The 12,626-nt window shown below is 38.2% G+C and overlaps 1 protein-coding gene across 1 annotated transcript in view; it reads left to right on the top strand.

Annotated features, from left to right (window-relative positions):
• CPE (carboxypeptidase E) overlaps positions 1 to 12,626 on the top strand; it is a 136,294-nt gene that overhangs the window by 85,307 nt on the left and 38,361 nt on the right. The window contains exon 2 of the mRNA XM_032268268.1: positions 9,324 to 9,520. Within this exon, the coding sequence (XP_032124159.1) occupies positions 9,324 to 9,520 (197 nt within the window). The remainder of the gene's footprint in view (positions 1 to 9,323; positions 9,521 to 12,626) is intronic.

Here is a 12,626-nt window from a genome sequence, read left to right as displayed (position 1 = left end):
CTCTAGAATCGGCAGCTGTTTAAGAGATTATCTAGCCCAGCCTCCACAGCTTGTCTCTTAGATACCTTTCTGCTTCTATGGGAATTAATGACTTCCCAACCATTCTATCTTTCAATAGCTCTAACTGAAGGAAAATTTGTTCTTCAGCTGTGCACTGTCTCTGTACCTTCTAGTTACTGACTGTAGATTTTTCCTCTGGAGTTTTGTAGAACAAACCAAATCCGTCCTCACAAACAACCTTGGAAAAGTTGGAGAACTTTCGACCTTTGGAAACTTGATGCTGCCCCCTAACTTTTCTTCTCAACCTATGAAATGAACTCCTCATGGAAATTATTTTCCAAAATAGATATAAAAATCACAATAAAATATGTTAATGAGAGAATCAGCAAAATTGATTCACTTGAATCATAGTCACTGCCATAAGTCAGGTACATTCATGTTTTCTTTCCATTGCTTCTAGTGTCACTTCAGTTACCTCTGTTTTGTGCTTAACTTCTTAGACAAATTTGTCTTTCCAATTTATCTTATTTTATTTGATAAGAATATTAGTGAAAAACCGCAGAATCTTCTGAGAGAGTTATCTAAGATAAGTAGAAGCTAATCATTCTAAAAGATGCTTTAAGGTCCAAAAGCCCTCTTCAGTGAATAAGTGCACAAAGGCATATTGATAAGCATTTGATGTAGCCAATAACTATTATAGCATTAAAAAAATTACTGGTCCTTTTGGTGATGAATATCTACAGAAAGATTTCAAATCATGAAACCAAATCATTAAAACAATCTCTGCCTTATGTGATTTGTATATTAAAACTTCTCTGTGCTCACTTAACAATGTTCTTAAACAAGTCAAAGGTTTTTCTTTTCCTTTTCTTTTTTTTTTTTTTGAGATGGAGTCTTGCTCTGTTGTCCAGGTTGGAGGTACAGTGGCATGATCTCAGCTCACTGCAACCTCTGCCTCCTGGGTTCAAGCAATTCTCCTGCCTCAGCCTCTGGAGTAGCTGGGATTAGATATTTTTTGTATTTTTAGTAGAGATGGGGTTTTGCCATGTTGGCCAGGCTGGTCTTGAGCTCCTGACCTCATGTGATCTGCCTTGGCCTCCCAAAGTGTTGGGATTACAGACATGATCCACTGTGCCTGGCCACAAGTCAAAGGCTTTTCTGATTCTATAGGCTTTCATAGGTAGCTGCTTCTTCTTATTCTTCTAATAAGGTGTTTTTTGTTACTAATTTTAAATAATTTATTTCTGTGAATTTTGAATGATGAATTTCTATGAATAGGAACAGAGATGATATTGTCTTTTTTATTGTGAAGATAGTCTTGTAGGACAGGACGATAGAGAGAGCAGAAGGAATTTTGAATATCTGATATTATTGCTGACAAATATGTTAGAAAAATTATGTAATAGGTTAAAGTAAATTTTCTTCGTTGATTTATTATGGCTAATATTTAGGGCAAAGGGTGATACAATTTTGTGAGTCAGTAACTGCTAGGATAACTGATTCAGGCAAAACAATGTCCCTTGGCCTTCTTACTCTTCCTTCCCCCAAGTTGAATTGATAATGATGCATTGCTTTGGAAACAGCTCTATATTAATATAAGGTAAAAAAGCCTGCACAAAATAAAAGCTTCTTTTAATTATCTTAGCATGAAATGAAACAAAAAGAAAAGAAACAGAGTAGAGGCCTAATTTTGCTTTCTTTTTTTTTTTTTTTTTTTTTTGAGATGGAGTCTTGCTCTGTTATACAGCCTGGAGTGCAGTGGTGTGATCTCGGCTCACTGTAACCTCCACCTCCCAGGTTCCAGCAATTCTCTTGCCTCAGCCTCTTGAGTAGCTGGGACTACAGGTGTGCACCACTATGCCCAGCTAATTTTTTTTTTTTCTTTTCAGTAGAGGCTGGGTTTCACCAGGTTGGCCAGGCTGGTCTCAAAACTCTGACCTCAGTTGATCTGCCTGCCTTGGCCTCCCAAAGCACTGGGACTATAGGCATGAGCCACTGTACCCACTGTACCCGGCTTATAGCCTCATTATATTTCTTATAATGTGTTTCAAAATTCTTCAGATTTTTAGACCTCAGTTTCCCCTTTTGGAGAACCTTTGGAGAATCCAGAAGCTGTCTATCCCAAATAATTGCTCCCCACATGCAGTAGTAGGTTGGATTAGGCTTTTACTAGCTTATGAGAGCTTTTTTAATTTTCAGGAAATTTGTGAGCCAAGGACCACATATTGGTAGCTTCAGACTGGCCAGGGTGACAGTATTTACACCATGGAAATAGGCAATGCTACAAATTAGATCTGCGTGTGAAACATTTACCAGCACACCACTGTGTATGGGATATTTGTAAAAAGTTTCTAGCTTTCTTTTATGAAGGCATCAAATACTTTTATTTCAGAAAGTAAAAGGATTTCTGCTAACATTGGAACTCTGACATTATTTTATAAAATTGTGAAGCTGGAAATACCTTCTATTCTTTTGCTCACCCCTCTCTCTTCCATTAGAATTTTACTAGAAATATTCTAGATGTCATATGTAAGATAACTTTAAAATTTAAGATTAATAGCAAATGCATAATTAATATTACAAAATGATTCTGTAATATCTATCTGCAGAATAATTCTATAATATATTCCATCTTGACTGCCCATTAAAAATCAGATGAAGTGAGATTTCACTTTTAAGATACGTTGATTTGGTTGTTTTCTAAATTTCACTCTGAAGTAAGTAAGAAGCAAGAGGAGAGAATATGATGCTTCTATACTCTGTCATTTCTTTTGCAATCATTTTTTGTTCCTTTGCCTTTTTTTGATTTCCTTTTCTCACTTCTTTCTTTACTTTTCCTTCTTTCTACTGTAAACGAGGAATCTATTTTTATAAGTGTATTACTCCCTCGTGTTGTTTACTGGACCTATGGAGACTTGCATTTCCTTTAGGAATATGCCCAGCATTTTTAGGCTGCTAAAATATGCCAAAACATGAGCCAATTAATGATGTTCTTATTGATGAGGTCCAGGAAGCTTGCAGCGTTCAGTTTCTGCAAGAATGATTTACGGGCTATAATAGGTTAGAATGTCAAACAAGGGGAAACAATAAGTAGCACTACTGTTTTAACCCCAGTTTTACCACTGAGGGAGGGTCATTGATGGAAAGGCCCATCGATTCCAAAGATGTTTCCAACTTGCCTGCATAGCAGTTTGTAAATCAAATCAGTGCAGTGATTGTGAGGCTTATATAGCCATTTGTGTGTCTGCTTTTCAAAATCACTGCTTATGTGCACATTTTATCATGGTATCTTTGAAAAATGGGGTTTTATCTGTGGATATTACACTATTGTTATTCAGCAGTATGTTTATTACATGTACCTAGAACATGTATTTTCAAATTGTCACCAGCTCCAAGAATTATGTAATCAGTGAGTTAAATATATAACTTCCAAATGAATTAGTGGACCTATATTTGGAAAAAAATTTGATGTTGGAGGAAGAATAGATTCATCCCAGTGTGAGTTTCTTCTCTATTTTCAGGATAAAAGATGAGAGAATTCTGTTACTATAATCAAGTTCTTTCTTAAAATACCCTTAACCTACTTTTTTTTTCCTTCTAAATAATGATGCTCCACTTCTTACATAGAATTTCACAATTTACAACCCACATTCACATTTGTTATTTCATTTCCCGTTGGATATTTTCCCTCTGCTGTTGTCTTCCTATATGAAGGCCACTGTATAATTGGCTCTAAGATTTGAAAGCGGTCTTCAAATTATCTCTTCAATTACTGTACCTAGTGATCAGCCTGTTATTTCCAAAAAGAAAAGAAAATACTAGATAGTTAGACAGATTGATCATGGGGCCAAATAACAGAGTGAAAGTAAATTTTCTTTTCATGGGAATAGAAGACAATATTATTTTGACTTTTGTCTTTTTATTCGATCCCTTCCTTTCTTCCTCTCTTCCTTCCTTTCTTCCCTTCTTTCCTCCCTCCCTCCCTCCCTCCCTTCCTTCAACCCTCCCTCCATTTCTCTTTTGAGACAGAGTTTCTCTCTTGTTGCCCAAGCTGGAGTGCAATGGCACAATCACAGCTCACTGCAACCTCCACCTCCTGGGTTCAAGTGATTCTCCTGCCTTAGCCTCCCAAGTAGCTGGGATTGCAGGTGCCACAGGCACGCACCGCCATGCCCAGCTGATTTTTTGTATTTTTTAGTAGAAACAGGGTTTCACTATGTTAGCCAGGCTGGTCTCGAACTCCTGACTTCAGGTGATCCACCCGCCTCGGCCTCCCAAAGTGCTGTGATTACAGGCGTGAGCCACTGCGCCAGCCTTGATTTCTCTCATGCCTACCCTACTGACCTGTGGACTTCTGCTTTAGTGCTCTCTGGTGACTTTAAGACATAAATTTCTTTTATCATTTGGGAACATTGCTAACTTGCCTCCATTTTCAAATTTCACCCACGTGGATGTGGGTTTCTGGAGTGTAAAAGAGTAATATTTTATTTTTGAGGCAAGAAACTTCTTTAAAGCTGATTTTTACTGATTTAGCTATTTCAAATCATATTACTACAAATTAGGGCAAAATAAGAGTTACAAGTCTGGACTTAAAATCATTTTTCTGCTCTGGTTTGGAATTTATGCAGCTATTTCTGCCTTAATTAAAACTGTGAATATTTTTAAAGCTTAGAATTTATTCTTATTTTATTCTGACGAGAATGCAAATCCAACCAGGTACATTAGTTGTTCTGTGATATAGATGGAAAAAGATAGAAACTCGGCCCAGCCAGGCTGGATTATTTGGTTTATGAAGTGATCGTCTTTTAATAATGGCTTGATGATCGTGTGCCATGTGAAGTAACTGGAAGCCTCATTTTTACATGAAATTGTGGGAAAATTGATGCAATGGGGAAAAGCTGCTTGCTGAGCCTAAAGTGCAAATCTGTGCAAATATGATGATTCTTCAATTGCAAGATCAGGAACTCAAGATTACTGTGTAAAAAGGAAAATAAATTAGTGAAGAAAACAAGATGAATGTAAAAACAACCATCCCCAGTGTCCTGAAGGCAGTGCTTCACGCTGCCTTTGCCCCGTTGCTAGGAGAGAGATGAGCTAACGCACAGGGACGTGTACATTACAGCCGGATCCCCGTACCTGGCAGCTGCAACCTGTTAAACCTGGGGCTTGTTCTTCTATGTAAACACCATAAACAGGAAGGCAAACGTCATCCATTTATGCAGAAAGGAAAATTGATGATGAAAAGCTGTCACTGCTTTGCTTAAAAAAAAGTGTAAGGTAAAGAATGTATTGACTCAGAGAGGGCCATTCAAAATCTAAAGTCTTCAATTTTATTGCTATTTCTGTACTAAGGACTCTGAAGGGAAAGTTTCTTCAGAATCTGTTGTTAAGGCTTTACAATAAAAATAGCTTCGGGGAGCTGCTCACCTGGAGAGGCTTTGTGGTGACCCTGGAGATTTGGGAAATCAGCTGTTCACAATACTGCTGCCTTCCTTCCCAAAGAAGAGTTTCCATTCCTACCTGGGGATGCTGGTTAGAGCAGCGAGCCATTGAGGCATCCTGATATTCCACCTGGGGTGCAGCCTCCTTGAAGCTGCCTCAAGCCCCCTTCAGTTACTCCTTTATTCCCTTCATAGTTCCAGTAGGGGTTTCAAGCGTCTGCAGCTGCACCTCTGTCTCAAGGGCAAGCACTACTCTCAGCCACGCTGCTGCAAGGATGGGATTGAAAAGCAAGGCCATTCGTTTACTCATTTGCTCAAAAATTTATTGAATTGATATTTATCATGCCTCTACTATGTTCCAGACTCTATGTGGGGGCACAGGTGACACAATAGTGAGCTAAAATAGATCCCATCCGAGGACTAATAGACCTTACAGTCTGAGCGAGACAGGGGTTAATCAAACAACTACATTTATGAATGTATATTTTCAAACTGAGGTAGTAATAACAAACCCAGCCTGGGCAACATGACAAAACCTCACCTCTACAAAAAAATTAGATGGACATGGTGGTGCGCACCCACAGCCTTAGCTACTCAGGAGGCTGATGTAGGAGGATCACCTGAGCCCAGGAGGTTGAGGCTGCAGTGAGCCATGATTGTGCCACTGCACTCTAGACTGGGTGACAGAGTGAGCCTCTGCCTAAAAAAAAAAAAAATTAAGTAAATAAAAATAAACGAAAATAAAAATAATAAAGGAATTCCACCTAGACTGAAGATACTTCGAGGAAGCTGTATTTAGCCACACTGAGAAGGATGTGCAGATAAAATGTGTGCATGTGTGAAGCAGAGAGCATTATAGGCACAAGCCCCGCGGCTGAAGGAAGCATGACTGAAACACAGGAGGAAACAGCTGTGCCTCAGGAGGCGAGAAGCACCAGGCCAAACCACGTCGAGGCTAAAGATCATGTAGAGAATTTTGGTCTTTATCATGAAAGCAAAGGGGAAGTTCCTGATGGGTTCTTAGGTGGAGGTGACCTGAGGAGGGTTGTGTTTTAAAAAGAAAACTGTGGCTTTGGGAGAGAAAAGAGCCGGACAGAGGCCAGAGGGTTGGAGGGAATATCCCAGTTTGGAACCTTGAAGCAGTTTATAGATCCAACATTCCTTCACTGTTGCCTCACTCCTGAACATCGTCCATTGCATGTCTGAGTCTTCTTCCAGACTCTACATTCCTTCAGTTTAGGAATGCTGACATATTTGCTTTTGCATCTGACATAGTGTCTGACCCTGGGATTCACATGTATGTCCAAGAAAGGCTGTATTTAAACAATGCGGCTCTTCCCCATCTCACCAGTCATATCAGTTGGCTTAAAGGAACATTGCTCTTCTGTATTCTGGTGATAACATTATATGGTGATCTAATTTATTCCTGAGGACAGAAGAAGTTAGAGATACACTTGCCTTTTCTTTTGCTGTCATCTGTGGCTTGCATTTTTCCCCCCATACTTTCATATCTTCAATATAATGAACTTTGTGGTCCTGTCTTCACTTCAACCTAAAGCATTGTTATTGTCATTATATATTGGGGGAGATTTTGCCTGAGAGAAATCTGCAGATTTGGAGAGAAACCATGTCGTGCGTGTTCTGAGTCTGAAAATCAGGAGTTGCAAACATAAATGAGTAACGCAGCGAGAGGGAACGGTGCAGCCTGCGGCAGGAGTGAGGGGAGCGTGCTCTATCCCAAAGCATTCAAACTCATACAAAAGATACTGTGCTAGCTAAACCAGACACCTGGGGCAAAGTTGGCTTAGTGACTAAGGGTTTGTTGTTTTTTCTTTAAGTGATTAAAAAAAAGATTTAAACTCTGATAAGTCATAAAAATTTTCAGTGTAATTAGCGGTGGTGGGTCAAGATTTATTGAGTGATGTGGAGCTTCGAAGTTGCGTTGGGGAAGACAGCAAGATCAAAATGCCTCCTTAGCGCAATCTTCTCAAAAAACCTTGTGAAGCCGCCGTCTAATCTTCCCCTGGCTACTTGTTCACTCTCTCTAATGGGCTGCTGCAGTTTCTCCTGTGCCTCAATCAAATGAATACATCCAGTAAATGAAGGTATAAACTGCATGAGTTTACAGAAAGGAAGAAGGTTATTATGACCTTTGAAATCAGAAGTCAAGAGAACATCCCTTCTCACACCTCCTCATCTCTCCTCATACTGTCTGGGCAAGTCCCTTGGGATAGTTTTATTAGAGACTCTCCCTCAAAGTGAAAACTGAGGTGGGTATAAATAGCCCTGATCCTGCTCCCACCTGATCCTTAGATTAAGATTAGCATAAGCTCACGCTGAGAGGTCACCACAAGGACATAGTTTTCTGGGGTGAATAGTCACTTAAATCAGATACTCAGGAATCTCATGCAAAGAATGTTTAGTTAACATATTTCCAGGAGAAAAATAACTCCAACTTCCTTTCTTATACCAGGAGCCGGCAGTGTTAGTGGTTTTGTAAATGGGAGAATCCTTTCTATTGCAGAAATTGGGCCCACGGGATGCATGCAAGCTGAAACAAGCAGAACAACTGGGTTAATTAAGATCACTTTGCTGCTACGTTCTGCAATTTCATTACTCTTCCTAAAACACAAGGAGAGTCTCACAAATGGGCAACAGTGACTGTTGTTAGTATTCTGAGCCCTTCAGCAGAATATACCCTCTTTGGACTGCATTTATACCATAAGAATAATAAAAAATATATGCCTTACACATTTTAGTGGGCCGTTGTGAAGAGAAAATTAGATCGTGTATGGCAAGGAACTTCACAATGACAAGCTAATGTGATGTAATAATAATATTAAAGATAATTATACGAAACACATAGCACTTGATGTTTGCCAGGCACTGTTCTAAGCATTTACATTCATTATTTTATTTTGTTCTTATAGGAACCTTCCTTATGGGCTAGCAACTATTGTTATCTCTATTTTTTAGATGGAAAAACAGAGCCACAGAGAACTGAAGTAAGTTGCCCAAGCCCAGACAGTAAGAATTGGTGCTAGGATTTGAACCCATGCAGTCTGGCTCCTCTTAATCACTATGATAAGCAAAAAACAAAAACACAGACTTTTAAGTAAACCAGAAGACCAGCATTTGAATCCTGGCGTCACAGGCCGTATGACTATGGGCAGTCTTCTTAAGCAGCCTGAACTTCAGTTTGTTCATCTGCCAAATGAAGTTGGATAATAATATTTATTGATAGATGTTTGGTCAGGATTAAATAAGAAAACATGCAAAGCACAGTGTTTAAGAGGAGGCACATAGTGTATTATTATGAGTTATTGTGGGTAAAATGGTGTATTAGTCTTGTCAGACTGCCATAGCAAAATACCCACAGACTGGCTGGCTTAAACAATAGAAATTTGTTTTCTCACAGTCCTGGAGGCTAGAAGTTCAAGATCAAGGTGCCAGCAAGGTTGGTTTCTGGCGAGGCCTCTCTTCCTGGCTTACAGGTGGCAGGCTTCTCACTGTGTTCTCTCACGGTCTCTGGTGTCTCTTCGTCTCTTTATAAAGACGACAGTCCTGTTGAATTAGAGCTCCACCCTTACAACTTAATGTAACCTTAATTACCTCCTTAATACAGTCACATTGGATGTTAGACCTTTAACATATAAATTTTGGGTGAATACAATTCAGTCCATCATGGGTGGGTAGCTGGGAAGTGAGGAATAGAAGGATAGAAGGGGTATTTTAATATCTAAGGTAGATTTTTTTTAAAGACATCACTGCTGGAGGAAAAAGAAACCATCAGGTATTCATAATACATTTGTAGGTATACAATATATTTGGCCCTGTATGTCACAGAAAACATCTCCATACTATCTACTGTTGATCTTTCAGGTGAGCCAGAATTTAAATACATTGGGAATATGCATGGAAATGAGGCTGTTGGACGGGAACTGCTCATTTTCTTGGCCCAGTACCTATGCAATGAATACCAGAAGGGGAACGAGACAATTGTCAACCTAATCCACAGCACCCGCATTCACATCATGCCTTCCCTGAACCCAGATGGCTTTGAGAAGGCAGCGTCTCAGGTGAGTGCCAGGCAGCTCAGATCAGGCATGCTTTCTTCATTTTCGGTATGTTTGTACATACATGTTTATCTAAAAATTATGCCCTCTAACAAAGCGTACAGATGGTTCAGTGGAGTGCATAAGTGATGCATTCATTATTCAACTGACTGGTAAGAAAACAATACAGAATGAAAGGGATGATAGGCGAGTTTCTCTAGCGAAGACTGGGAATGAGAAATTGTGTTAAGAAGTTGATGTTCTAATAGTGTTTTGTTTTATTTTTCAATAAATTATTCATCCATTTTGTGACTAGGTAAGTTTTCTTTTTAAAAATCTACAAATATGAAAAATATCTACTGCTGTTTGTTGAAGAGTAACGCCATGAGTGTATCTGGGTGAGCCAGTGTCACAGCGCCCTCTACTGAATTCAAGGAAGAAATACTTTTGGCCAGAGCAATGTTTTACTGATGTTTTCTTGGTTTTTACATATGCTGAGTAAAGTTAAAAAACAAGCAAAAACCCTACCTCTTAACTAAAAATAATTTAATATATCCTTGCTGTTAGATAAGCTGGGAAGCAATGCCTTTTTAAGCGAAGATATATGGTCGGTATTCCTATTTTATTGGGCAGGGGTGGGGAACATTATTGTTTTCTAGTTTAAAATAATTTTCTTAGTCTATGGGAACACATTCAAATTAATATTTAGTATGTTTATCTACAGTTAAAAAGATCCAGTGACATAGTTTGACATTTAAGAAAACCAGAGAATTTCTGTAAATAAATATAAAATTGATATGATTTCTAAAGTTATGAGAGAAAAATTCCAGTAATGTATAAATTAAATTATATAATAGTTAAGGTAATATTCAGAATTTTAAGGCACCTGGGCAACAGATTATCATTGCTCTTTTCTGTGTTGTTGATTTTTATCCTTCACAGCCTAAGGTATCTAAGCTTCCATGACTTAAAAAATGTGGGAAGTATGTCTATATCATGTGATATAATTTAACAGTAAAACAAGAAAAAACACATTATAAAATAAAACAAATATCTTGGAAATCAATTAATTTTCCAGATTGCACCATTAGTTAAATGAAGAGTTTAAACTAGAAATTCCTCAAATCATATAACCCTAGAACTTTTGTTCTAGACTCATACTTTTTCATGAAGACCATAAGAGGGAGACATGTTATTAGTCTATAATGCATGGTAAATTCATTTTAAGCTTCTAATCTTTAGTTATTTATTCTTCTGAATATTTAAAAAATAGGTTGCTGTGATTTACAGAGGCAATGAATATTTTACTTAAATCTAATTATAGAATGATGTACTTTGAAATAGGTCATTTATTACTAGTGAATATATATTGATTGTGCAATTTGATGATAAATATCTCTTAAGTATTATTGTTAACATTTAAAATATTACTTATTGAACATATTTTCAAAATACCTATAACCAAGTACAGTCATGCCTCACTTAATAATGGGGAAGCGGGCCAGGCACAGTGGCTCACACCTGTAATCCCGGCACTTTGGGAGGCCGAGGTGGGTGGATCACCTGAGGTCAGGAGTTCGAGACCAGCCTGGCCAACATGGTGAAACCCCGTTTCTACTAAAATTATGAAAAAATTATCCCAGTGTAGTGTCAGGTGCCTGTAATCCCAGCTACTCAGGAAGCTGAGGCAGGTGAATCACGTGTACATGGGAAGTGGAGGTTGCAGTGAGCTGAGATCACACTATTGCACTCCAACCTGGGCACGAAAAGTGAAACTCCATCTCAAAAAAAAAAAAAAAAAGTAATGGGGAAGCATTCTGAGAAATGCAATGTTAGGTGATTTTGTCATTGTGTGAACATCCTAGAGTGCACCTAGATAAACCTGCATGGTGTAGCTTACTACACACCTAAGTTATGTGGTATAGCCTATTGCTCCTAGGCTACAAGTCTGTATAGCATGTTACTGTACTGAACACTGTAGGCAATCATAACACACTAGTAACTATTTGTGTATCTAAACATAGAAAAGGTTCAGTGAAAATAGCATAAAAGATAAAACAGTACCCTTGGATAGGGCTCTTACAATGAATGGAGGCACAGGACTGGAGTTGCTCTGGGTGAGTCAGTGAGTGAGTGGTGAGTGGATGTGAAGGCCTAGGACATTACCGTACACTCATATAGAATTTATAAACATTGTGCACTCAGGCTACACTAAATGTATAAAAAATATTTTTCTTTCTTCAATAATAAACTAAGCTTACCTTACTGTAACATTTTTACTTTATGAACTTTTAAACTTTAAAAACCGTTTGGACTCTTAGCTTGAAACACATAATACATTGTACAGCTGTCCAAAACTCTTTTCTGTCTTTATATCCTTATTTTATAAGGTTTTTTCTATTTTTAAAGTTTTTAGTGGTTTCTTAGTTTTGAACTGCTTTGTTAAAAATAAGATGTAGGCTGTGTGCAGTGGCTCAATATCTGTAATCCCAGTGCTTTGGGAGGCCCAGAGGAGAGAATTGCTTGAGGCTAGGACGTTGAGACCAGCCTCAGCACCATAGCGAGATCTTATCTCTGCCAAAAACAAAAAAATAAAAGATTTAGACAAGCATGGTTGTCCTAGTGCTTTGGGAGGCCAAGGAGGGAGGATCACTTGAGCCCAGGAGTTTGAGCTTACAGTTAGCTGTGATTATGGCACTGTACCCCAGCCTGGACAACAGAGTAAGACCATGTCTCTTAGGAAAAGAAAAAGAAATCAACTAAGACACAAACATATGTATTAGCCTAGGCCTACACAGGGTCAGGACCATCAAGATGTCACTAGGCAATAGGAATTTTTCACCTCCGTTGTAATCTTATGGGATCACTGTTGTATAGTCTGTCAGTCGTGGTCAGAAATGTCATTATGCGGCTCATGACTGTACTTTAAATCTGATGCTTTTATGTTTATATCAGTACAGTAGTAAAAATGCTGTTATGTGAGGGCATTGTTGAAATAAATAATGTTAGTATGTTATTTTTAAGAACATTAATAGAGACCTTAAATAGAAAGTGACAATAATAATAAGCAACTGATGATATTTCTCTTTATCTTTTTTTTTTTTTTTTTTTTTTTTTTTTTTTTTTTTTT

This window comes from Sapajus apella, unplaced genomic scaffold (assembly GCF_009761245.1).
Source record: "Sapajus apella isolate SASKATOON/1434 unplaced genomic scaffold, GSC_monkey_1.0 scaffold177, whole genome shotgun sequence".
NCBI lineage: Eukaryota > Metazoa > Chordata > Mammalia > Primates > Cebidae > Sapajus > Sapajus apella.
The sequence above is the reverse complement of the archived record's forward strand: the minus strand, read 5'-3'. Positions and strand labels throughout refer to the sequence as shown.